This window comes from Hippoglossus hippoglossus, chromosome 12 (assembly GCF_009819705.1).
Source record: "Hippoglossus hippoglossus isolate fHipHip1 chromosome 12, fHipHip1.pri, whole genome shotgun sequence".
NCBI lineage: Eukaryota > Metazoa > Chordata > Actinopteri > Pleuronectiformes > Pleuronectidae > Hippoglossus > Hippoglossus hippoglossus.
Window position 1 is genome coordinate 16910487 of NC_047162.1, and position 26193 is coordinate 16936679.

The 26193-nt window shown below is 41.6% G+C and overlaps 2 protein-coding genes and 1 long non-coding RNA gene across 9 annotated transcripts in view; 2 read left to right on the top strand and 1 right to left on the bottom strand.

Moving 5' to 3' along the window:
• Nucleotides 1–243: 243 nt before the first annotated feature.
• Nucleotides 244–5724, top strand: LOC117771656 (transmembrane protein 230-like). Of its 5 annotated transcripts, none has more exons than XM_034602283.1 (5): nucleotides 254–379; nucleotides 808–815; nucleotides 2121–2240; nucleotides 2636–2758; nucleotides 4878–5724. In XM_034602283.1, exons 3-5 carry the CDS (start codon nucleotides 2139–2141, stop codon nucleotides 5016–5018), a joined length of 366 nt encoding a protein of 121 aa, XP_034458174.1. In that variant the 5' UTR covers nucleotides 254–379; nucleotides 808–815; nucleotides 2121–2138; the 3' UTR covers nucleotides 5019–5724. The 5 variants fall into 5 exon arrangements, with proteins under 5 accessions (XP_034458173.1, XP_034458174.1, XP_034458176.1 ...); XM_034602281.1 differs by lacking the exon at nucleotides 808–815 and adding an exon at nucleotides 541–663 and having other exon boundaries at nucleotides 279–380; nucleotides 2126–2240; XM_034602282.1 differs by lacking the exon at nucleotides 808–815 and having other exon boundaries at nucleotides 244–384.
• Nucleotides 4709–24667, bottom strand: LOC117771658. Its single transcript, XR_004615627.1, has 3 exons — nucleotides 24655–24667; nucleotides 23211–23215; nucleotides 4709–4842 (listed from the first exon to the last, which is right to left on the bottom strand). It is a non-coding gene; the product is annotated as an uncharacterized LOC117771658 (long non-coding RNA).
• igsf9a (immunoglobulin superfamily, member 9a) overlaps nucleotides 6265–26193 on the top strand; it is a 59667-nt gene continuing 39738 nt past the window's right edge. For 2 of the 3 annotated variants that reach the window (XR_004615625.1, XM_034602279.1), the window contains exons 1-4: nucleotides 6265–6511; nucleotides 15283–15377; nucleotides 15502–15705; nucleotides 23231–23377. Coding sequence is in view for 2 of the 3 variants with exons in the window: in XM_034602279.1 (XP_034458170.1) it covers nucleotides 15317–15377; nucleotides 15502–15705; nucleotides 23231–23377 (412 nt within the window). In the remaining variant the exon portion in view is untranslated. The remainder of the gene's footprint in view (nucleotides 6512–15282; nucleotides 15378–15501; nucleotides 15706–23230; nucleotides 23378–26193) is intronic. The other variant, XM_034602280.1, reaches the window with a different exon arrangement.

A 26193-nucleotide genomic window follows, 5' to 3' on the forward strand; every position in this document is an offset into this window, starting at 1 on the left:
GCAAAATGTTTTCACCTCTTTTTTAAAATATACTATGAATTATTATATTTTATTGAATTTCAACTCATTCAATATGACTTTTCATTCCTGTTCATTATATTATTATTATTACATGTAAGTGATTAAACTGTATTATAAATCTATTTACATGTTCACAGTGTGGGATCATCTCTCTTCTCCCTCCACCTCTAGTTAACATGAGCTGCCAGAGATTAGTCTGCACCATCACCTGTGTCCAGCACATAGACTGGACCAAGCAGCTCAGTGCGCATGCGTCAACTGGAGGAAAACAAGGAAGTTGACGCAGATGTTCCATGAGAGAGAAACATCACAGACGAGGCGGCCAACTGACGCGTTTTCTCTGCGCTGCACAACAACAGGTACATTATTTAAAACTCAGACGCGACGAGCAGAAGAGACGAGTTTCTAAAAACCTGCGTTTCCACTTCACACGAGCATGCTAGCACAACTTGTGACAAGCTAATGCTACAAGCTAATTAGCTACATAACTCTTCACGTCAGTTGTTTTTTTATTTACAGTCTGTGATTCAGACTCTCAGTGGAATCTGGACCGTGAACACATCACATGCACAATGTCAGTCCTGCAGCGAGTTGTCTGCTTCCAGTAATTAGCCTGAGCCCATGTCGTGATTCAGGTGAAAGGTAAAGTGCAGGGTCGATCAATTTTCATTTTGTTTACATCTCCATTCCCAAAGATCAGTGTTTATATAGTTTATAACTTCATGCTGACATATGGTTCAGTTATCATACTGCAGCTTATTCACCCTAAATACATGGATCTGCATTACAACAACATGCTAACACACTATGCATGTCAATAACAAACATTCAGTGGGGAACTAAAATAATCAAGATAAGACTTTATTCTTCCCCAAAGGAAATTATGGTGCTAAGATTATACAACAATAGATAATAAAGTAGAATACAGTGAGTAAAACCACAGAGAATCAAGTCTAACATATAAGTGAACATTGAAATCAAAACATAAAGACTAATGCAGAACCAGTAGAAAATAAAATGAAATAATAAAACAAGTTACGCAACAGTGAAACTAATACTTATCAAAAGTACCATACAGTACTACTACTAATAATAAAAGGAGTAAGTAATACATGAATTGCACATGAAAAAAATAACACCCTGCGTCAAATACAAACAATATAAAAATTGTATGAAATGTTTTAAAGGGGTCTAAATAGTTACTTTCCATTTTTTCTTACTCTTAAGCGCTTTAGAACTTTCTTAAAATAAAGTGCTGCACACATAGTGTTTAATATTATAGTTTAGATTTAGTTTAGATTAAAATGCAAAGTATGCCTGGTCACAAATTACAACCAGGTGGTAAAGTAAAGAAAATAACTTAATGGAGAGAAAGTGTGAGAAACCAAACCTAAAAAGATTCTAAAACGTCAACATCATCATGACAACTTAATTTTTGGACTTAAAGTTCAGTCTCTCCATCTGAAACCAATCCAGGTGAATCATATTGAAAAGCTCCATGTGTACGGCCCTCTTGCAAAACTGCACATTATTAATTTGCAGGTCACATCAACACACTTCCTCCGTTTTCCTTTGCTAAATCTGCTTCATTCCCTCGATGCAGTCAGAGCTGCAGCTACACAACAACTGGGCTCTGGGCATCGCGGAGGCTCGTGGTGGGTTGATGTGACAGCTGCCAGCTAAATAACAGTTCCTTAGCGCTCCTGGGTACTTTGTTCAAGCAGGAACAACAGTCTGTATTCACGGATTTAGTTCCCCACCGGGGCGGCTTAAGAGCAAGGATGCACGGAGCCAAAACCTGCCAATATAAACAAAACCTTAGGTCTCACGTCCCTGTGGGGCAGATCAGCGATGTTGTATTTTTCTTGTTTCCTTTTTCTGTTTGTGGGTGGATCTCAAACGCAATGGAGGAATGACAATTTGTCTTATTTATGAGTAACTTGTCTCTAATACCGCTGACTGGCTTCCGTGGAATACATACGAGAAATAACCGTTATGTTATAAATCAGTACGAGTACAGCCCGATACATAAGAAGTACATAAATAAGTAGTAAGGAAATGACTGTGACGGGATCGTGATGATTGTGTCTCTCTGTCCAAACAGCTCCTATGTTAGAATGAAGGCAGCTAGAAACAACATGTTGGGCTCTGGAGTTTCCACCGCCAAGGTCAAGTATTCACGACTGGCGGCTGATGAGGACGGTTACATAGACTTACAGGTAAGGGACCAGTTCTTCCACTCGGTGAAATCCACACACCTGACATGTGTCATGCGGCTCTGCGGTGCTTGTAATTATTGTTATTGTTACATTAGCCTGGTAATTACCAAGTGATTACCAGGCCACAAGCGATGGATTTGAAATAAATCCGTATTAATGACTTCCTGGTTATGAGCCAAAGCATCTTGTGGTTGAAGCATCTTGTGGTTGAAGCAGAGGACACATGACGAACCGCCTGTAAAATAAACAGCTCAGTTAAAGATCTGTTTCTGTTTGACACGTCTTCTTTTACTTTGATATTAATTATAAAAGTGATGCATCTTGTTTCTGAGCACAATCTTAACCACAGTTGAACTCAAGTGTCTGCAGCTATTAACTATAAACACGTTTTCCAGTTCAAGAAAAGCCCGCCGAAGGTCCCATACAAGGCGATTGCCCTCGCAGTATTCCTGTTTCTGATTGGCTCCCTACTCATTATCTTCGGGGCCCTTCTTCTGTCAGGAACCATAAAGGTGGAGGTGAGTTTGGCCGAAACATCTTTGTCACAGAGTTGATTTCAATGGACTGTGGTTTAAAGATGTCCCGACAGCAGCATACAAAATGCCTTTTAAACTGCCGAAAAATGCCGGGTCGGGCATTCGCGAGTACACAAATCTAAGTACTCATCCGATAAGTATATTAGTGTCACCCAGATAAAACTGCAATTTCCTTTTACCGGAAATTCCTCCTTCTTCTTTACTGCTCAAAAACAGCAGTTGTGCTGCAATGCCACCAGGCAAGTTCTGGTAGGGTAACGTTAGCCAGAACTAGCTATATTTCATGTCCCAGGAGTAAAGAAATGTGCAAGATGGCAGCGTTTGTATCTGGGATATTTTGAATTCATATATGAATAGTGGGAAGAAGTCCAGCTTTATTTACAGTCTGTTTCCCAAACATTTAGGAGAAGCTATGGTGGGCTACAGATAACATAGAAACATGGTTCGTGCTTTCTCCATATTTTTATGAATACTATATTCCATTTCTGCAGCTGGAGCCACTCTGGAACTTTAAATCCGTGACTATTTAATCACAGAAGAAAAGAAAACGACAGTAACTTAATATCCATGTTTTGCTATTTGACAGTTTTCTACACTCACTGCTGCAGTGGTTTGATATCAAGCTCTAATGTTTTGACAGAGAACCAAACACAGCCGTCAAAGATTCAGCTCAAGCATTAATTAAAACACTCAGACTGCAGTTAATCTTGTTTTTAAATGGCTGTAATTAAACAGTCATCCTGACATTTTATTGCTTTACTCACAGTTTTCCGGTGCACTCCCGCTTTAAATGGCCTGTGTGTGTGTTTTGATTATAATGATTTTGATATTTTATACCTCTGGAGAGTCAACTTCGGTGGATTCCCCCGCGGTGCCTTCTGCTTCTCAGATCTCACACTCCATGTGGGAGACGACACAGCCGTCACATATTATATTTGTAATTATCAGTAGGAGGTTAATGGGAACGTTTTTCGCAGTCTGCGGATTGTGTTTGCAGAAAATGTGATCTGACATCAAGGCAGCATCAGCGTATCTGAGCCGTCTAGTTACCAGTTAGCCCACGTGGGTTAAAGTAGCATATCTAATACCGCAAATTACACAGGCCCCCAGCAAGGCATGATGAAGAAATGGGACACAAGCAGCTTCTACAGATAAAGCTCATATAGAAACTACTTAACCCTTCACTCAACTTATTAATGTATACTAAAAACAAACCGCGTAGTAAATAATTGTATTTTTAGAATCAGGGGGTCAGTTTTCCCTCAATTAGAAAAAATATATGAGTGTATATTATATGTATTATATTATATATTATATATATTATATATATCATATGTAGAAATATTCTGCATTCATTTTCAAGGTTTTATTCACTTCCATTGCTGCAGGTGAGCTGTAGATTGATCCTGTTCATTGAAAAAGGCCTGTTTCATATGAGATTTACATTATTTATCAAATTCTGCAGACCTTTAATTTTTAATTTGGGCCTTTTACCTCTCCTGTTTTTACCTTTTAACATTTTTCACTGAACTTGGACTGCTGAACCTTTTGATAAACACTTGAAAAATCTTCTAAAACTTTTGACTGGTAGAGTACATGACACTGTCAAAACTTAACTAACGGCCTCAAAGCTTCGTGAATATGAGGCTCGTTGCCATGGTTCCTGGAGGGGCTGAAGTAACTCAGTGCACAAGACTGCCATCTGCTGGTGGAGATCAACACATCACTTTAGTGTTGAGACTGTGCCTTCTGGTGTTGAGCTGCTGTGTGTGTCTTGTGTGTGTGTGTGTGTGTGTGTATGTGAAATGACTGATGATTTACATGGAGGCAGATCTCAGACAGATGAAGTCATCGTGTCTGTGCGCCTCCTGCACACCCTTTTCATTCCCAGGATTTATGTGTCGTGCTCGCGGGCGATGTGGAGATAAGTATGTTAAAGCCCGCTGAGTTCATTACACTTCCTCCAGCATCTCATTACCATGTCGACTCCTCAGTGTTTCATGTCTTTGTTGAGCACACGGTGAAAGGACATAATAGTGACTAAATAGTGAGTCACACACACACACCTGAAGAAATCTCCTCTCCTCTTCTTTGTCCTCAGCATCCTGACCGCACCATTCCTGTCATCATCATCGGGCTGCTCGTCTTCCTCCCTGGATTTTACCATTTGAGAATTGCCTACTACGCCGCCAAAGGTTACCGGGGTTACTCCTACGACGACATCCCGGATTTCGGGGACTGAGCCAAACGACAGCCGCTCATTGGTGGAGAATCTCCCCCGTTAGTCACACTGCATCCTGAGACTGTTGCCTGCTGATTACTTGTTTCTGAATGTATGTAGCAAAATGAAAAAGACACGGGTTTGTGTCTGGTTGCACAGACAATTGATTTGACCTGTGTTTGCAACTCATTTATTCTCTGCTCTATATCAACCTCCATGCACACGCTTTTCTTAGAGGCTGTAGAGATTCAGGAGAGAATAGGATCTCCCAACGCTGCAGCTACGTTTTACTGTTATTCAAAAGTTTCCACACATTCAAGAAACAAAAACAAACCTTGGATCAGTGGTGACACGTTGTTATGAGTCGACACAGATGCCTTTAGCTTACTACTGCTAGAAAGTCCTCGACCTGGATGAGTGAGCGTTATTGCACAGTTGAAAAGTTTATCTTAAACAAATGTTTATCTGTGATTGTAGTCTGTATAGTATCATAAAAAGCTCGGGAGGTTGTGTTTCTCCCCGAAGGATTGTATTTGCAGAACTATCCAAAGAAGTTTACGTTAAGTACAGTATATTTTTGAGAGAAAAGTATTTCCTACTGTTTGAGTTATTGCTCCTTGTGTATATTTCATTTGATTTGAAATGTCAGAGGAAGATGTATTTTTTACATCCACTTGCTTGATTAAAAAAATCCAATAAAAGCTGGAATCTGACATTTGTTGGCAAATTTACTTGTATGTGTTATATCTGAACAAGTAAAATCCTACAATAAAACAATTAAGTCAATAAAAGGGGCTAAAAACATATATGGATAATATAACAGGTACAATTTGATCAATTTGAAAACAGATAGATGAATGTCTATAAATAAAACTTCAACCAAAAGCCAGGCTGAAGAGATATGTTTATTTGATATGATGATTAATAAAAGTTTATTTTGACTGTTAGCAGTGTGACCCTTCCTCTCTGCTTGGTCACAGACAGCAGGTAAAGGTAAAGGACACCCTCTTGTGGTTACCACCGAGCCATCAGGGAGATTAAAGGCTACAAAAAATACTAAATAAATAATTAAACAAATCTCCTTTTCATCCTCTGCCTGCACAAACAAACTCTTATTACATCTACATTGGCTCAAACATTAAAGAGCTGATGGGACTCTGATGTGGTTTGGACCTTTTGAACACGGACAGGAACTGGAGCGGTAGGGGAGGGAGGAAGGGAGGAAGGAGGGAGGAAGGGAGGAAGGAAGCAGGGGGAGGTGGGACTCTGGAGCTCCGTGTCGCTGCACCGACGCTTCACGCTCACCTGTACCTGAAATGAACACCTGTTGCCTGCGGCTTTTCACTGGGAGACCCGCTCATATTTCAGCAGCTCCACAAAGGAACAAGGCCCAGAGTAGTTTTAATTCCTCTGGACTCCACACACACACACACACGAGGAGGAAGAGGAGGATGCGTTAAGAAAAGACCGAGCTCCGGATTTTAAAACATCCAGGAACTGACTCTGTGCTACAGGTGAGGATGAGCTTTTCAAAAAAAATGTAAAGCTGTAAAAGTCAGAAGTTAATGATTGTGAAAAGTTTCCTGCAGCTTTGAAAGGATGAGAAATTAATGTGCTGAGCTCTCACTGAGGAACTGCTCCTTCCCCCGAGCCTCTGGACTGTGTCATGCATTTAAACGTCAGTATAATGAAGTTTCTATGGGAGCTTTTCATTATCATGTGAAATGTGAACCTGACAGAAGTAAGTGTGCGGAGCTGGAACTTCTCAGGTCAGTTCAGACTGAGCAGTAAAACGATAATTATCGCAATAGCAATATTTAAAAAGTCCAGGATATCTTCTAAAATCCGTAAGTCAAGAAATACCTGCTGCACATATCGTTCAGTGTCTATTGCAAAGAATTGGATAATTTACATGATTACACAACCCAATCTTTATATTTGAGATATTTGTTTAATTTGATTGAATTATTAGCTTTGTTAATTAAAGTCTTGTGAAAAAGGAGCAGATTAAATACGATTATTCTTCTTTCTGATGCTTTTTGTGTTTGCATCTAAAGTTGTTTTGTTTGGTCGACAAATGAAATAAACGTATAAATACATTTTTTATTGCACAATTAGAAAACCAGCCAGGTATATATAATATATCTCTTTTGTGTAAGCAGTATTTCTATTTTTAATTCTTACTAAATTCCCCTCTTCCCTTCTACTTCCTCGTGCTTATCCTATACATCAGTAAAAATCGGTATTTAAACTCAACACTTTTTATGTATTAATGTATTTATGTTTCTGGTCATATCGTCCTGCTTTAATTCAAAGCCTCCATATCTTAGTCAGGCCTGTGCTTGTATGATTCATATTTTGTTGTTGTTCTGGCACTTCTTGTTTTGATTGGTCTACAGTGGTGTGACGACCACGTGATCACACTATGTGAACTGAAACTAGTGGAATGGATTTTTTTCTATTGTTTGGTGTTTTCATTCAGATGAATGCTCTTTGAATTGAATTGAATACTCTTTCAATGGTCTGCGCTACAAAGAGGAGCAGAGTCTGACTCTTTCATTCCTTATCCTATTCACTACATTAAACTCGCAGATACATATTATTTATTGTATGAATTCATGTATAACTTTCCTATACGATAGAACAGGATTTAGAGCCAGAGCCAGAATACATGTCGTCTTTTTGCTCCGTTGGAGTCCAGAGTCCATCTGTATTTCACTGATTTACAGCAGAAATATTCTCCCATACTTCCTCCTGACGTGGTTCAGGGCAGAAAGATGTTTTATATTTATACTTCCCATAAAGTTTTGAATCATCCCAGGGAGCTGAGTGGAAATTCATTTAGTGTATGATTTTGTGAAAGCCAAGGATTTGCCCAACACTCCCCCTGAATTGAAGAGAAGCACTTCACATCTGATAGTCGACTCAGAGCAGACAGAATTAGATGCAAATAATTACCTGCGAAACAGCCATTAAGCCCACACCAGTGAGTCTGCCACTTTATCCCAGTTCACTGCACATGGCTCTGTGTGGTGAGATCCAGAGTGTAGGTTCAGCTCGTGAGAGGAAGCTCTGAATCACAGCTGCAGGATGAGTTTTGACTAAATGAAAGGAGACCTGATGAACTCTGTGATGAATCATCTAGGAGACCTCAGTTCAACATGGGTAATAATGTAAAACGGTAATTGGCAGTAATGTAAAAGAAACTGCTCTCGTCCTTTTTTAAAAACGCCTGAAAAGTTGGCTTCAGACGCGGTGTGCTCCTCTGTGTCACTCATGACGAACACGCTTACACACTCATGCAGATGTTCAGCAAAACAAGCGTTTGAGCCGCTCATCCACAAATCATCAGTGTTTTAAAGCTAGAACAGAGATTTTTACAAACGTTCCTCCCAAAGGGCACATTTTCAACAACTCCAGTTTCTGTGTGAACATGTCAAACGAAGCTTTGACGTCACAACTTCGCAAATTTTGCTTTGTGTTGTGTTGTCACTAGAAACAACAACAATAGCAGCTGTATACTTGTTTATCTACGTTTGGTTCGCACTGCTAGGTCCAATTACAAGTTTGTGTTCTTCCTTCGTATATATGACAGATCATTGATGTAGACAGTATCGCCCCCTACTGGCCCGGCATGCTTCTTTTTAGTTGTTTCTGTGTTCTCGTCTGTAAGCTGTGTATCTTGTGTAGATCAACATTCAAATTCAAATGTTGCTACGTTCTGATTGGTGCTCAGGGTTGTGTGATGTCACCCGTTTCTGACGTAGCACCACCCACATCAGAGATGAGCACAGGACATAAAGACACAAAAACAAATAAAAAAGGATGAATTGAAATAAAATAATGTAGAATCCCGTCATTCATATGTAGCCGATTGGGTTAAATAGTTTGTCAGGGCCTTTTAAAGTAAAGAAGTTGAACATTACAGGAGCTACACCATCCGAATATCGAGTTACAGCTTCTGTTACACAACGAGGAAACTGGAAACAGGATTCGAGTCACACAACTTGGACATGAGCCACGAATCCGACGACTTTAAACTTGACCTGATAGACGCATAATTCTTTGGAGTTTTGAATTGAAATAACTTAACGACGTCTGGAGCCCGACTATAAAAAATGACGATATAAAAACTTGCAACAATTCGTCAGCAGAAAGAAGTTGGTAAAGTTTGGCTGTGTAGAGCAGGAAACATGATATCTTTCATGATCAGGTTCACACTGTTCTTTCTGTTCTTTTTTTTTTAATTTAAAAACAAGTTATATTTGTCGAGATGTTTATACAGGACTTGAAATAGAAAGATTAGGACTTAACCTCACTTCTGGCGTGTGATGAAAACGAACTATGTAAAATCTCTGCCTCTGATGTTCTCTCTTTTCCTGACTGAAGTATATGGAACAGATCAACAAAAAGATTTTGTCCGTCCTCTTCTGCCTTCTCTTGGATTCTTGTAAAAAGGTTGTAAATGTTTGTACCCTGAGCGCTGAGATGGATTTTAAACCTCCTTTATTTTCCTGCTTTTTTTGTTACTCCGCTTTTAATGTGTCCTATTTTCTCCTAAGTGCACATCAAACTGAGCCAGGCAGGCGGTTGCTATTGTGAGGGAAAGCTTTTGTCAGTGAAACAAGCAGACTGGGAGAGAACCTTGTGTTTGGCAGGACAGTGTGTGGTTAGTGTGTGGAACTGTGGGTTGGACCACATTATGTGTCAAAGGTATTTGGATGCACATCGATGTCATGACAGCAGCTTGAAAATATGATGAGAAAGTTTTATGGAGTCAGTGACATCTACTTTGACTTCCTGTCCACTGTAGAATTTAGTGTCGCTGTATGCTGTCGTTGCTTTATGATGTAGCTGAAGCCGTTTTCAGACCTGGAACCCGGAGAAAGGTTCGGAAAAATTGATTCTGGATATTTTTCGGAGAACGCAGGAGACGGGACATGACTCACATGGACTCACTTGGACATTTTACCAGGGGACTGGAAGGAACAGTTTTTGGACAATGTAGGGAGCAACTGACTTGGACATTGTGTTCTCACGTACATCCCCTCTGGAAAGCTTCAGGAAAAGTTCCTTTATCAGGTTATAAAATGTATAAGGTTCCTTTATCAGGTTGTAAAATATCTTATTACTATTGCATAGGCTGCAATTAAACTTGGATTATTGCCTCAATACTCACAAATCTAGTGAGATGCATGTGCAGACATGAGGCAGTACAACAACACACAATGAGTCGTCACTAGGAGATCAACATGAACATTTGTATCTGTAACTAAAACTGAACAAGTTAAAGTTTTAATTCTGCCCGTTAGCTCAGAGGAGTTAGCGGTGACAGCTGATAGACATGTGGCTTTGCATGGAAAAATGAATCATGTTTTATGTTTTTTTCCTGAGGATAAAAATAAAAAAATAAACAGCACAGCACAGAGTTGATCAATAATACGGATCGTGTATCGACACATGGTTACACCGACGCCATCTCTAATGTGAGGCTCTGCAGTAATATAACACATCAGACATTTATCTGGTGTTTTCTGAGGGAGCAGCAGGACCGCCAAGCCGCATGCAGCCATCTTGTTAAAAAAGAAGACGAAAAGAAATGGGTTGTCGTCCGTTAAGTTGCGTTATTGTGTTTGCTTGCTTTCCCGTTGGTCTGGTCTTCACTCAAGTGTCAGTTTGGAACAGTTGCACGCAATCAGTTTTTTCACCCACGTGCAAGTTGTTGTATTTGGATCGACAACATCCACTTCATTTGACTTTACACTACATTTACATATGCATATCACCCAGAATGCATTGGTGTACGTAGGGTACTGTATTGTCTGGAAACAGGAAACCCATCTGTTCTGCAGCTCTGCATGACGGTCTGTTTTATGTTGTGCCTTTTTGGAGCATTCGGGAAGTTTGTCTTCTTTCCCCTTTCGCTGTGATCAGAGGTTAATGTCCAATTTAGCTTGCTGGCAGATACAAACAGCCTTGAAACAGGCCTAACCCACTGACCAAGGACATGTTCTGAGTGCACACACACACACACACACACACACACACACACACACACACACACACACACACACACACACACACTCGAATGCACCACGGCGATACCCATGGGAAAGAAATGGAATTTGAACAGAAAACTAATATGTAGGAGGCCCTTTATCTTTTTTGGTTTAAAGTGCGGTGGGGTAGGGGGAGAGCGGAGCTGCTGATAAATCTGTTACTGGGCCTCGGTTGCAATTAATCAGCTGGTCCCCATTTCTCTCCTTATGTAGATGAAAACGGCAACTACACTGACTTCCAACAGCATGCCCGTCACTGACATTTCTATTTCTGTCAGCTGATAAATCTGCAGGAGACAGGGCGCTTTCTTTTGTGCGATACCGGCTCATTTATTGTAGCCTTAAACATTTCCCAGATTGTGCCGTCGTCGCCAATGCGCTTATGTTTATGCATGTCCTCAATGTCAGAGGGAGGAAATGATACTTCTGAGGGAAATGTCTGGAGACCATCTGCGTTACCATGGCGGAGCAGTTTCACCTGTGCAGGCCGTTTCGTTCGGCAGCTGCTCTCTGAGTTCCTGCTCGAGATTTAATGACACAAAATGTCCCGCAGCTTAACACGATTTTGTCGCCTCTCATCGCTCTTCTTGCTGCATTCGCCACATCTCCCCTCCTCTCTCTCTTTTCCCTCCACACAACTGGTATTTTGTATTGACTTTGCCATCTCGCCAGACCAATAAGCATTTTCTTAACACAGCCCCAAAATGAGGAACATCATTTTCATCCATCTATAGTCGTCTATAGCCACAGCAGTACTCGATGTGACCGGCTCTATTTCTTTAATCAGCAGCATAAATGTCATTACAGGGTGTTCAGTCCTTATCATGGCTCGTCTCATGATTTAATAAGAGGCAGTGGATGAAGAACGAGGAGAAGATGGCGAGCATCTGTTCGACAAAGAGGGAAGAAGAGTGTGTGCTGCTCTTTTGTCCTCGCCCACTGTGGGAGGGTGAGAAGCAACAGAATAGCGGCGGTAAAGCTCTACCTCGGTTTGCCGAGCTCAGCCTCAGCAAACATTCGCCGCCTTGTTCAAGTGTAATAAGTTCAGGATAAACTCCTGAGTAGTGCTGCTTTGCTCGAAGCCACACGGGTGAAGGGCAGGGGATAGAATTCTGTTAATGTTCCATTAGACTGCAAACTGCAGACATGCTGGAGATTGAGGGTTCAAATTGACTTTCACTTTGGTTTTGTGGAAGATCTGTGTATGCTGGGCAAAGGGTGAACAATCAGATGACTTTGTATTTTAATCGATCCTGAAGAGAACCGCAGTGCTTTTTTAAAAAGTTTGAAAAAATGGTGACATGTTTTTTTAGAAATCTGTCTTAAGTTTGAAAAATTACAGAGATGGTGACATTTCATGACATTTCGCCTCAGTCTACCTTTTATATCCCAGGGTCTCTTTGTGTGATGTATTTGAAAAACAATTTAACGCGAGCAAGCCGCTTGGTGGAAAAGGAGCTGGGGCCAGAAAAGCACTTGATGCAGTGTGGAGGTGGTTAGGCTAAAAAGAGTCGTATATTTCACAAAGCAAATTTTGTGGGATAATGATCAGCACTCCGAAATGTAACACAAAACAATCCAATAAACCACTTTCAGAGAGAATACCAGGATAATGCTGAGAGGGTCTCGCTCATGTTGGTGTCATGTAGCCGACTCACCCGTATCTCAACTGGTTCGAGAATCATCCTCCTTCAGTTGCAACCGTTCCAGACGTACGCATGCACCACTGGTTTGACATACGTGGAAAACCAGGACTTGTATAATATAAACTTAAAGAGCTTTTGTTTGACCTTCATTCGGGAACACAGCCATGGAAAGCTGAGTGGAGATATAGAGTGCTGCTTAAAGCTTTTTCTCTTTTATGCCACCATTGTATTTGTTTGTCTATGACAGAGTGCTGAAATAAATCAGCCTAGATGATGTCAATACGAATACTAGATGTTCAGTCTCCTCTCTTAGTGGGTCTGGAGCTCGTAGGTCTAACAGTTCGATGATATTGAGTGGTCCTGAAACATACAAAAGTTAGTTATTGAATGATGCCTTAGAGAAGTAATTAAAGTATGATAATAACAGCAAACGATGCAAAGGGGTGACTGAGGTAGTCGGGTTCTGTGTAGCTGAGGATACTAAAATGAAGCTAAAATAGTTCGGATCGGTGTGCACTGTGCAATAAAATGTAATTTGGAGCCAGAGTCTGCACAGCAGTGATTGTGCTGTGGAGCTGTGGTTTCATCCCATTTTTACAGCATCAAATGAATTAATGAAACTAAACTTACCAGAAAAATGTAAGTTTCACCATCAGTGCGATAAGAACTATCATCTTTGAGAGAAATGTATTTAACGAGTACTTTGTCTTTTTTAGTTTTGTCCATGTCCCATCCACCAACATGGAGGAGGCAGGGTTTGGCTTCACTTTTGGTAGCGGTCATATACAATCTATGATAGAGAACTATTTCAAGGATCGTGATCGGGTGTGGGAAAGATTGTAATGTTAATTTATCGGAAGTTCGCCAACCACCGACGTGCTGTTTGCTTTAGCGTGGCAGTGTTGCTGGAACAAGCTGTTGACAGCCTGCGTAATTGTTTTTCACAGGTTCAGACTTTGCCCCAGCCATGAAATGAAAATGCCCATAAAAGCATCATGGTGAGGGAGAGCAGATATGAGAGGGGGGGGGGGGGGGGTGTTCATAGACAATGACAATGACATCATTAATGTGACCATCATCCATTAAACTCTACCTTGTAATTTATAATAGACTTATTATGTTTTGTTTAGAAGTATTGAAACATTTAACTGTCGATGATCTGCACAAGAAACAATAGATACGTCAATAAATTAACTGTGTGTTAACAAACTTTATGTTTATGTGAGCCACATCAGTTTCAACAGTTTCAATCAGTAATTTTCATTTCTATAGCCACAATGGCTGTGGTTCAGCTAAAGTTAACCCACATAAACTCTTGACTGAAAACATCTCTGTCTCTTATCGGCCATATGTTTGTCTTAGTGGGTGAGTAGCCATGTTTAGCACGCGCCTGTAGTATCAGTCGATGATAAGGAGTAACCTTTGCTCTTTGGGTGTAGTAGACGTGAATGATCTTAGTGAGACGTGGGCTTTAAAGAGAGTAAGGTGAGGCCGGTCGTGTTTATTATGGACCTGGTATGAGTCCGTTTCCTGTCAAATCGGACCTAGAGCAGCAACTGTGGCATAACCAGCGTTGCCAGATGGGAAATGTTGAAGTATCTTAAGCTTAAAATCATTGTATTTTGAGGACAATTATCATATGTGACCAGAGTAGGGATGGGACGCTCAATACAGATGTTTGAAAACTGTGTTGAGATTCCGAAGGGATTCTTTCCGAGTCACGAGGCTCTTATTGTGAAACATGAGACAGGAAGAACTTGTGTTAAGCTTGTGAGTCACGTTCATCATCACAACAATGATTGGCTGGAAAGAGAAGAGATGCGTAAACAGACGTGATCCTTATTTAACTATCCAGATTATAACTGATACTACTAGCATCACAAAATGATCAAATTATCGTACATGATGCATTATTGATCGTACAGAGGGCGAGGTTATCGTACAAATACAACAATTATCGCACATCTGGCAACACTGGGCACAACATAAATTACCCACGTGATATCAACACAGACATTTTAAAAGTTAAAGATTTTATTCGACAGTTTCTAGAGATGGGTGATTTACGGTAAAACGCCTTAAGACAACAATCGTCATGATCCAGATCAATCATTGTCTGGATCATGATTTTAATTTGCACTCCTTGATGCCTGTAGCCGTAACCTGTATGCTCCCGTCAGCTCGGCTTATCTCCGTCTGTCAGGGCTACGTCTCCTGGCGGCTTCAGCCAAACGTCTCCACTGATGTGCTCTAAATAAAACACTTAGATGTCACTCCGCACGTGACTCTCAAAAGATTAATGTGACATTTATGACATTTACTTTCGGAAAAGGGATATAGGGGCCAAGGAGTTTTCTGGCAGCAGAGGCGGGCCATTTGTGTAATGATATGGGACGAATTCCAGTTATTGGAAAGCTATATAAAACCCAGACCTCCCCCCCTCTATCTGTAAAATTATTACAGAAGCAGCCGCTCTGCCGTTGCCTTTTTAGTTTGGAAATCTGTCACATGTGGCTGCTGTCCCGCGTGCAGCCAAGAAAGTTAATGTGATTGTGACAATTGTGTCTCTTTGGCCAACAGATTGAACATGCTGCAGGTTGCATGAGCGACTGATATGGAGCCAGCGGGATCCTATATGCAGACTTTTATGGTGGTGGCAGCTTTTTGCCTCTTTTGTAAGTATCTCCATTATTTGATTTAGAGTACATCCTCCACTGTGCACCCACCAGTATCCATGTTAAGCCCTTATTTTTGCATCAAAGTAAGCAACCTGAAGATAATCTGTCATATACACCCCAGCAGGGAGCGTTGAAGGTGCGAGGCCGGACGTGCGAGGAAAGGCTGGAGGCGAGGTGGAGCTTGAGTGCAGCTTTCCTCCATCATTCCCAGCCGCTGTGTCCTCTGCGTCCCTGCATGTGGTGGAGTGGGTTCGACAGGGACTCGACATTCCCGTCCTGATCAAATTTGGATCCTACGTGCCTCGGGTCCATCCGCAGTATGAGGGTGAGCCTCTATGATCCCATTACATCCTCCCACTGACAACTGTGATGTGCACATTGGCCCTTTCTGTTCACTGACGGCTCTAAGTGGACCATAATTGTGGTGAATTGTTAACTGGACTCTTCTTTTTATATGGCGTGATACCGTTTAACTGCTTTTGAACATTTTTATGCATTGCCCTTGCTTTTACCATTTAAGGCATATTAACGCTGGATAAACCTGACTGTATGACCACTATTACCAGTAAATCATATCATATCATACAGTAGAAACATCTGTATTGGCTGGTAAGCAACAAATTCACAATTATGGATAGCGGCACAGTGGTACAGTGGACAGCAGCTCACAGCAAGCAGGTTGTGACTCTAAACCTAATGGCCTGTCTGTGTTTGCATGTGTCTGCGTGGGTTTTTCTCTGCATAACTCCAGCTTCCTCCCACAGTCCAAACACATGCATCTTAGGATAATTGGCGATTATGTGAATGTGGGTGTGAATGGTGTTTTTTTTTTTTTCTCTGTGTCTCAGCCGCGCAAACACACACGGGCAACCTACTCTGTCTCTTGTCCAATGGCAGGTGGCACCGGCTTCAGCCTCTATAGATAATGGATGGCTCACATGTTTTAAATTAAAAACATTAAAGGTTCTCCCTTCCACAATATTCTGTGGAAGTGTAGAAGTCCCAAACAATACCACAAAGAAGGCCTGCAGCTTCCAGCATGCAGTTGATAGTCATCTGTGTTAGCCTTGTCTGCAGCAGGCCTCTGTGTGGACGTCACTTGGAGAATCCAACAATGCCTAGATTGAAACTTCTCACAAACTGTCACATTGGCTGCCATTAGCTCGTGCGGAGACATTCATGGTTACGTGGCGTTGAATTCCCCTGACATTTGTGGTCCCATGACTCTGACGTTAGCACCTGTACGCAGTTGACATTTTGTGGTTTTGAGGACAATGTCCCCACAGGTCTTGTCCAGCTTGAAAATATGAATAACGAGTGCTGTTATGCTCCAGCCCCGAGCTCCTTCCACTGGAATAATGTAACCAGTATCTGGGTCCCGGGAGTCTATTCAGCACCACACCTTGACGGCCTTTCAAACCTGCCACAGTGGGAGACACTTTTTTTTAAAGGAGCTGAAACTCTCACGTTGCATCATCGTCCATTGTGCATATTCTGCCCACAGCACTGAGAACAAAGAGAGTCTGAGGGGAGAGGGATCCTCAATGGACCAACAATACCTCTATGTAGCTTCTGTTATCCTTTAAAGTCACAAACAATGGGACTAATGTGAAGAGAAAGGAAGCATGTCTGCGTGGCTCAGATCCTCCTCTCTGCCAGAGTCCTCTTCTTTTCCTCAGAGCTGCCCAAAAAGAAGTTCGGCCTACATCGACCTTTCCAAACGCTATTTGAATTTCCGCAGGAGCACCAAGCGTGATTTTTTAGAAAGAATCTGCAAGAGTAAAAAAAAAATTCGGTCAGTTAAACATTCATGAGCTTCCAAGTGCTAAGTAGTTAATATTGTCATTAACTCTCAGCCGCTGGTAGATAATAGATATCAGCAACATGCCATCTAATAACTCCTGCTAAAGCAATTAGCGATTTAACCTCATAAACCCTTATTACCCTCTGTTGCGTCAGTCTTTGCAGACTCGTGCTGTGCAGCCAACCGTTGTTTAAACTCCACGATTTTAAATTCTACTGGAGCTCCCCAAGTTTCTGCAGATATCAAATTTGACAGGTTGATTTTTTGGGGGGGAAATGTGTTTAACATGACGAACCAGACATCCTGAATATTTGAATTTCGAGGGAGTTTTAACCAACTGAGGAAATGAAAGGGTGAGAATGTGGAAATATAGATAACAATTAATAAAATATATGAATATAATGGAGTGATTTGGTTCATATTTTAGTTTTCTGCCTTTATTTGAAGACGATGCTTTGTTGTAAAAGTGAGACAGGAGCGATCCCACAGCAACACACTGAAAATGTGATGTCTCCACAGATGTGGGTGTTGACAGTTTAATCACAAAAACTATAAATTTTTGAACGCCGACTCACCACAGTGACCCCCCCAGTAGCCACAGCAGAGACGCTACCCACCTGTGATCGATTTACACATCTCCAAAAAGTGTCAGAAATGTCTCCGAGCTTCCCAGAGAAGGATTTCTGTTCGAAAGATGAGGTTTTAATTTCACGTTGACCTTGGAAAGAGCAACTGAGGATTGATGGATTAATCAAAACTGGAAATATTTATTAGCTGCAGCCAACAATAACAATAGTATAGAGACAATATGTTTTTCCATAATGGGAAAATATGCTTCTTTAATGATAAGGTGTTATCCCATTGTCGACAAATCCCATGAAAAGACCAAAACCAGCACTTAATCTCAGCCCTTTCCTACTAGACTTCCCTTTTCTGACTCAAGACACAAACGTTTAAAAAATAAAGTTTAATTCTCTAGTTTATATTTTAATCAAACTTTATCAAACAAGGGCAAAATTATGCTTTTTCTTTTTTGTGGATTCTCTCCACGGCTGAGTTCCTGTTTGGTCTGTTACTGACTTTTCACAGCCTCAGGATAATAAGTGGTGGTGACTCAGTGATGTGTTTTTAATGGGTTTTACAAAACAATAGAGCTCAATGACGCAGGTGAAGTAGATATTTGATATCACACATTGTTTCCACACAGTTTTGTTTAATTTCTGACTGATTAAAGCCCATGCTGGTTTATTTTGATTATTATTTTGATTATTATCTCCACATCTAACATGAAACACACCAGTGAAAACATCACTAGGATTATTATATATTCAATTTCCACCGACAGATCCCTTTCACCTAAATCTTCCACACTGGACCTTTTAAGTGACTTTTCATTCAATATGTTGATCGTAAAGAAAAATACAGAACATTACCGTCCTCATCCTTTACATCAGCGTATTAGTGAAATCTAAGAAAAATGTCTGGTACGACTGATTCATTGGATGAGTGACGTCCAGTAAAGAGCTGCAATCAGTGCACTGAGGTGTATGTTTGTTTGTGGAAGGATCAGTGGGTGCTCTCGGCCGAGCGGAGGCCTTTCTCATTTGATTCGGGTGCCACTCCCTCGCCGAGGCCGCGCAGGAAATACGATACAGACATTTACATAGCAATAAAGTCAGGGTGAACCTTGGCGGATGAATTATCGTTAGTGGGAGAGGTGCGGACTTTAATTCCAGCCCGGGCTCATAAACGACTGTGGCCTTTTGTCGCCGACTCCGAAGACGATCCCTCAACATACAATGATGTCACGGCTCATTACACTGGATGCTACTTTCAGAGGAAGCCGGGAAATATACTCGTTGTAAAATAGCCTAAAATTAGCCCCCTCTCCGTCCCATGAATTACAGTTTCACCCGAACATAAAGCAACCTGCACAGAAAAGCCCCTTTTTTTAACAACGGACAGGTTTGCTAATCACATGCGTCTCCGGTGACAAACAGAAAGCTGCTGTTCTCTGTGAATACAAAAGGTTTGAAGGAGAAGAAGGTGCTTTGTCGCAGTCTGATGCCGATTGGACGGGATTTATCTCAGGTGCTGGCTGGTGTGGGAGCAACAGGTGCAGCATGGGAAACTGGAAACAGGGATGGAACGACTGGTGTGTATTTCACCTCCTCTTCTCGGATGACTCAACAGTTTGTCTTCGGGACGTAAAAGTGTGAATGTGCGCGGCTCATTTTATTCCCCTCCACCATTCCTCCCTCTTTTCCACCTTAAATGGGTGAAATAAATTTTCAGAATTGATCTTTTTCTGACTGCCGGCTATGCCCTCCATCAATAGTCTTTGTGTTTGATCTTGCGTGTAGCTTCACAAAGTGCGAGATACATTAGATTTTCTTCAGATTGCTCCCCCGAGAGCGTCGAGAGCTAAAAGGGTTTAAATGTATTTGTTGTAATAGAGCAGTAAAGATCTGAGGATTAGCGTCTGCTCTGTGCACAGGATAGAAAATCCCTCCGCACCCGTACAGCTGCCGACTGCATAAAAAGTAAATACAGCTGTGGAAATTAAATGTTTCCGTGTAAATCCCATCCCAATCAATGTGTTTCCTCCTCCACATGCACAAACAAGGGGACTGGGAGTCCTCATTGTCTGTAAGTATAGGCCTCAACGTCTGATAACGACACAGCTCTCCATTCAAATTTCAAACGATGACACTGTAATAGATCAACACGCAGCGAGGAGTGAAACTGTATCTGCTTCTTTCTCTCTCTGAAACCCGACTGCCTGGGCGCCGCCTGCCAAGAGCTGACGACATCTCTGAGGCGATGTTGGGCCCCGTGCCCGTGAATATCACGTTCCCGGGGACATAAACACCCAGGTCGAGCAAAATGGTATTGAATTTAGATAATTTTTCAAACGGAGCCCTGTCAAACCAAACAAGACACTTTCCAGAAAAATTCCGCCTCCCCCCAACGGAAGACGTTTCTTTATCATTTAAAAACTTAATTCCCAAAATGCTACAGATCCATTTTAGGGGAAAGAAAATCGATATCTCGGGTGCATCCTTCACTCTGAATAAAATGGAGAAAATAAAACGCAGTCCATAGGCTTTAGCGTCTTCCTTTTGTCAGTGATGGGCCTGTTTTGTAAAAACACCTCCAACTGTGATCCATTTAAAATGTACGATGGAGTATTGGGGCCTTAATGAAGAGAAAATGTCGTAATAGTACGAGAATAAAGTTGTAGTTTACCAAGAAGGAAGTCATACTGTTGAGAAAATGGTCGCATAAGCAGCAACGAGAACTTATACTTATAATGTATGTTGTATATTGTATTTCATCATTTCTGAAACCTGTAAATGTAAAGTTAAAAGTAGTTTAAAGCATAATCTATATTTACACGGGGCTTTACATAAAAAAAACATTGTTAAAAACTAACAAAATATGGGAATAAAATCAGCAAAAGCAGTAATAACATGTTTTACAGAATATAAAACACGATGGAACAGGACACGTGTTTAAGTAACTAAAGAACTAACTGATTAAAAATGAGTTTAACAAAGTGTTTTTCACAGATGTGATTTTCTGCGCAGGCTCCTCGAGGCGCCACTCGATCCATTTCAAGTGACGTTAACACAAAGGATTTTAATTAGCGGTTCAGTTGAATGAGGATTATTACTAAAAAATTTTTCCTTGGAAAGCAATTATCTTAAGGAAGATAATGACCAGCGCACTTAATAATCTATTCGGCTGCAAAACGTCTTTTTTTCCCCCAAACGTTTCTGTAGGGAGTCTGGAGGCGTCTCATTTCAAACTGAAACCTTTTCATTTGTAAAGACTTGTTCTTCCTCTTCGCTCTGAATGGTTTCGCGTTTCTCCGTCACCTGAGAGTGTGGTCAGGGACAAAGCCTTCAAGGGGTAGGGGGGGGGCTTCAGTTGGGAACAGTTTGGCCAATAAATGCACTATGCAAGTGTGTGTGTGTGTGTGTGTGTGTGTGTGTTTGTGTGTGTGTGTGAAAGAAGATATTGTTTTCCTTGGACGAGTCAAAAATCCACTCTTAGGCTAATTTAATGGAGTAATGGAGGCGAGTGGTGCTGGTGGGGGTGGAGCTTCTACCTGTTATCAGTATCATTTTCACGCCCTGTTGTCACCCTCTTATTTTGTTAAGTGCATCGTGATCTATGGAGTAATGTTAGTCCTCGTTTCAGCCGAGCTTTTAGCTGTTTACCTTCATTTTCATCATCCTAATGCACACTCGCGGGCAGCACATTTTTAAAGATGTCTAATAACTGAATGATGGAGAAAGTTAAGGCGCAGCAAAGTTTTTGTTGGTAACAAATGAGCTCATCCATTCTCGCCGGGCGCCCCCGGGGAAGTTTTAAAGAGCAGATCCAAGAAAATGGATTGATGGAAGTTGTTTGTTGACCTAATAGTTTGTTTGTCATACAACATAGTTAACAAGAATGACAATATATTCTTGGATAGGCCCCATGAACCTTATCCACACCAATATTCAATGGGTTCCCAGGCCCCGTCTCTCCACCAAGTTTGGTTGAATTGGTGAAAACATCACCTCCTCTGCTCCTGCAACAGGGAAGTTGAGGTTTTCTGGACCTGGCTGCAGGGAGTTCCTTCCATTCAGCCACAACAACATGTGTGAGCTGGAGCGCTGATGTAGGATGACATCATCTGTGCAGGCCGATCGAGTTCTTTCACACCGAACTGGGGAAAAGCATTTCTTTATGGAGCTGATAACAACCCAGTAGGTAACCGATGTAGTTGTGTTTTTCTTGGGCAGGATTGAGGTTGAAGCGAAGGAAGGAAAAAAGGGAAGTCTTGTTATTTTACTTGCATCAACAATGCAAAACTAAATTATCCTAATTTCTCCACACTCTGTGTCTGTTTGCACACGAGAACTGACAAACTCTCGTGTTTCCTGCGCACACAAACTTGTTTTTAAACTCACGTATGCACAGCACAAGCGGCGAGACACATATTGCGTGTGTTGAGAGACAAAAAGGTGTAAATCTCCCCCGTCTGCTTCGTTCTGTCTGTGTTCCAGCTCTCACACTCAATTTACCTCGCATTCAAATCACTTGCAATCATGCATTTTTCAGAGGGTAGCGATTGTGGCGTGAGGTCACGCTCTCACTCCACCTCCAGCCTTTCCCTTTTCCTCTATCTGTCGACTTTCTGTCACGTTCGCACAACATCCCTGCCTCAGCACTACCTTCCCTCTGAGGTGCTGTGCTGACCTATATCACTCTGAGCCAGTAAACATGAGCGAGGGGGGAAAAAACCGCCGAGGGTCAAAGGGTGGGATTTTGAAACGCTCTAATCCCCCCGAGTGTATGCTGATGTGTATTTTGCTCGACTTTAAACCCTCCTCCCCTCTTTTCCCCTGGAGATTTAGTCGCTCTTGGCAGCTTGGAAAAGCAAATAGGGTGTGTTATCAGCGGCAGCATGCCTAACTCCAACTTCCTGGTTTCTTATTGACAGTCAGGACCGTCCACCCCCGCCTCAGTCCCCCAGAAATCAGAGCCTGTTCATAATTCACACTGCGTCGTGTTCGCTCTTTACATGCTTTTAATTTCTGAGCTGGTGCAGGGAGGAGACTGTGAATGTTTTCAATGGCAGCTTCCTGTCAGCAACGCCGTCCCAGGTGACGTCAGGTTACTGGACAATTGTTTGTCTGATTGTCTGATAAAGTGTGAAAACCTGACGGACGCAGAGAGACGAGAGCTGCCGACTGCAAAATATGAAAAGGTTGAGGTCGCGAGCTGCACTCCGGCTCGAGGGAGCCGTCACCTGGCAACCAGGAGCTCACATTTCTAAGTTTGTGTGTGTGCGTGTGTGTTTAGCTGTTGTTTGTGTGTATGTTTTTGTGCATGTGCTCGTGTGTGTGTTTTCATTTCAGGACAATGTTCTTCTTCAGCACAACAAAGCATCAGCCCTGCAACAGTTACCAACGCTCAGACTCGAGAGAGTAAAAACGTGAAATCAGCATCACCTGCAGGCGAACTCTCACACACACTCTTGTTTCCGCAGGGCGGGTGTCTCTGGTCCGTGTCACTGCCATGAGGCTGCAGGGCCTGCGGCTGGATGATCAGGGTTCGTACGAGTGTCGAATCCTCTTACTGGATAAACCCACGGATGAGCTGCGAAACGGCACCTGGACTCTGCTCTCTGTAACCGGTGAGGGTTATGGATTTATTTTGTTTTTTGAAAGTGGATTATGTTTAAGTGAATACGACTAAATCGGACGTTAAATAACATTTGATCCAGATCATGGCCCTCGTCCAGTTTGTCAATCAAAACACTGGGAATCAGGAGGGATTACTTTTACTTTTCGGTGCATATCCCACAATATATGACTGCTAGTACTGTCAGATTTGTTTTATTTACTTGTTATTGCCTCATTTAAATCATTATTTTGCCAGTTATAATAAAACAAAGCACTTATATGGCTTCTTGTTTTTGGACAATATTATATTGAATTAAAAAAGAGCTTATATTCCGTCAAACTTTTCACTTAAATAAACTTGTAATTCAAAGGGTCAAAAAATATGCGGGCCCCTAAAGACAAAGAGAAATTAAAATTCTCCTCACTTTTTGTGTGAGGAAATAAAACTGATAACGATACCGCAGCTATTGTGAATAATTTATCATTTAAAAAAAGGGATAAGCTTTTTTTTTTTTTTATATCCATACACTATGGAAATGGCGTTTAATCTCCAAGCCTCTGGGTGAGTGTGTTTCCCATGGCAGCCGCTAACTGACATTTAAGGGCTGGCGTTTGCTAGATGCCCTGTAGCTCCCGAACATGAACACGATGCATGTATTCTTCAAAGAGCTCACACGGCTTTGTCTGACTCTTTATTATTTAGCATTAGGGAGAAGCTGGTTGAAATAAGTTTGTATAGCCATGTGGAGAGGGGGAGCTGGAAAGTTCGGCTAATCTGCTTCCACGTGGAAAGTTAAACCGAAGGCCGGCTCGCTGATAGTAGCGCAGATGTCCACTTTTCGGTAGATTTAACGTAGGCGCTGCATCAATCAAATGGGTTTAATGAATTTCTGACATTGTTATAATCCCATATTATATCCTAGTCCTTTGAATTTCTCGCAAGGTACCACTTCAAGACATCATTTTGTGATTTAATATTTGTCTCCTACAACACAACGGCATATGGTGCATGCACTGAGCTCTGGAAGTTTTCCTGAAACTTTCCAAAGGGGCTTTATGTGAGAGCATTAATGCAGTAAAATATCTGCGTGAGCCCACATGAAAACCCAACAGGAATATTTCCAGAGAAACACGCAACGGACGCACGGAGGTGAACAAACAGAATATAAATACCTCAGGATGAAAACAGATGTCATAGAGGCAGAATAATTTAAATGTGGAAAGACAGCGAGATTCTAGAGCTTTTGAACGTTCCGGACGTTTTTCTGTTGCTGTGCACACGTCTGACCCTGAGAATCTCCTGCTACGTTCAACACGTGTGAAAGATAAAACCAAAATGTTCCAGACGTTTTCCAGAGTTCATGTCTGAAAACAGCTCCTGGGATCTGGGTTCACAGCCTCATCAAGCATCTTCGTCTGATTGAATGTGCACGTACCTTGTCTGTATTTGTTCTGTAAAGCCTGGCCTTACCAAGCCTTGCCAGTGAACACTACTTCTAACTCTACTGTGAAATTAAACTTTTGAGAAGAACTTTTCTCCAAACTTTTTTAAAAGACGCCAGTGTCAGAAACTCTCAACGGATCGGGTAGTTCGGATGACTTTTGACTTTCATGTTTTTGAAAGAACAATCCCTGACTCTTAAATCCGTCATCGCACTTATTGACAGGTTCAAATGATGCATCTTTTAAATAATTAATCGATATAAATATATAAAATATGCATCATTATTTTTGCTCTTTGAAGTTTATATACTATATATTTTTTGGGGGGAAAAACCTTTGCGGTGACTGCACACAAACATACAGAACAAAGTACCAGAGCACAGAGAAGATCAAAGCTCTGGGAGACGGATTCACAAAGCTGCTCTGTGTGTGCGTCAGGTTAGAGATGAGAATTATAATAGATTATGACTTTGCACTCCAGGCCTTGGATATAACTTCACATGCCCTGCAGGTATGCTCTTCACATCCTATTGTTTGCGCCCTGCATCAACACATGAGATTGTCAGTGGCCTTCATGGGCTCGACAACGCAGAGCTGAACGAGCTGTACTTTTGAAAAACTACCCTCTGTTTGTGTGAATCTATTAAACATGCAAAAGCATTTTTTAGTGTTTTAAGGAACCTGGAGTTTGCCGCTTTGGTAATTTCACCAGGCCTCTCCTGCAGTGCAGTGAAGCTGGAGCATCTCCACCTGTAATTCAGTTTAAACAAGGAGCCAATACTCTCAGTCCAATAAAAAGAGGAAAATAATGAAGCCACTTTCAAACGCGCAATAAAAAAACTCCTGGCTGTCTGTTTATTTACACAGAGATGCGTTTAGGACGCAGGCCCCGAGAAGTAAAATAATAAAATGTTGGCGAGTGAGTTATTTGTTTGCGTTTGGACGGGCGGCAGACGTTTAAAAGGCTCTAATGAGATCCAAGGCTCCGAGTGGCACCAGCGTGTTCGCGTCTAAACGACGGCGTTTTGCAGCTGACATTTTCACTCTGGGACGTGAAATAATGACACAAGTTGACGGCGGCTGACTGAGAACAGGCAGCAGACGTTTAACAAACAAGGCCGAGCTGCTGTCATGCCGGATATGAATGAATAAAAGAAAAGGACAGAAGGGAGAGAGACAGGAGATTTATTGTCTGCTTGTCCTGCTTTTTTCTTTTGTGCAGCTTCGAACACAATGTGGATCTTTGTTTATTTCTCTTTTCCTGTGGACAGTTTTCGAGTTTTACTGTTATTCACCTAAATACTGTAAATCTATTCCAGGGGCCCGATCTTCTCAATTACTTATTTAATTGTTTCTAAATAAAAGATATTGCATTTTCTCACAT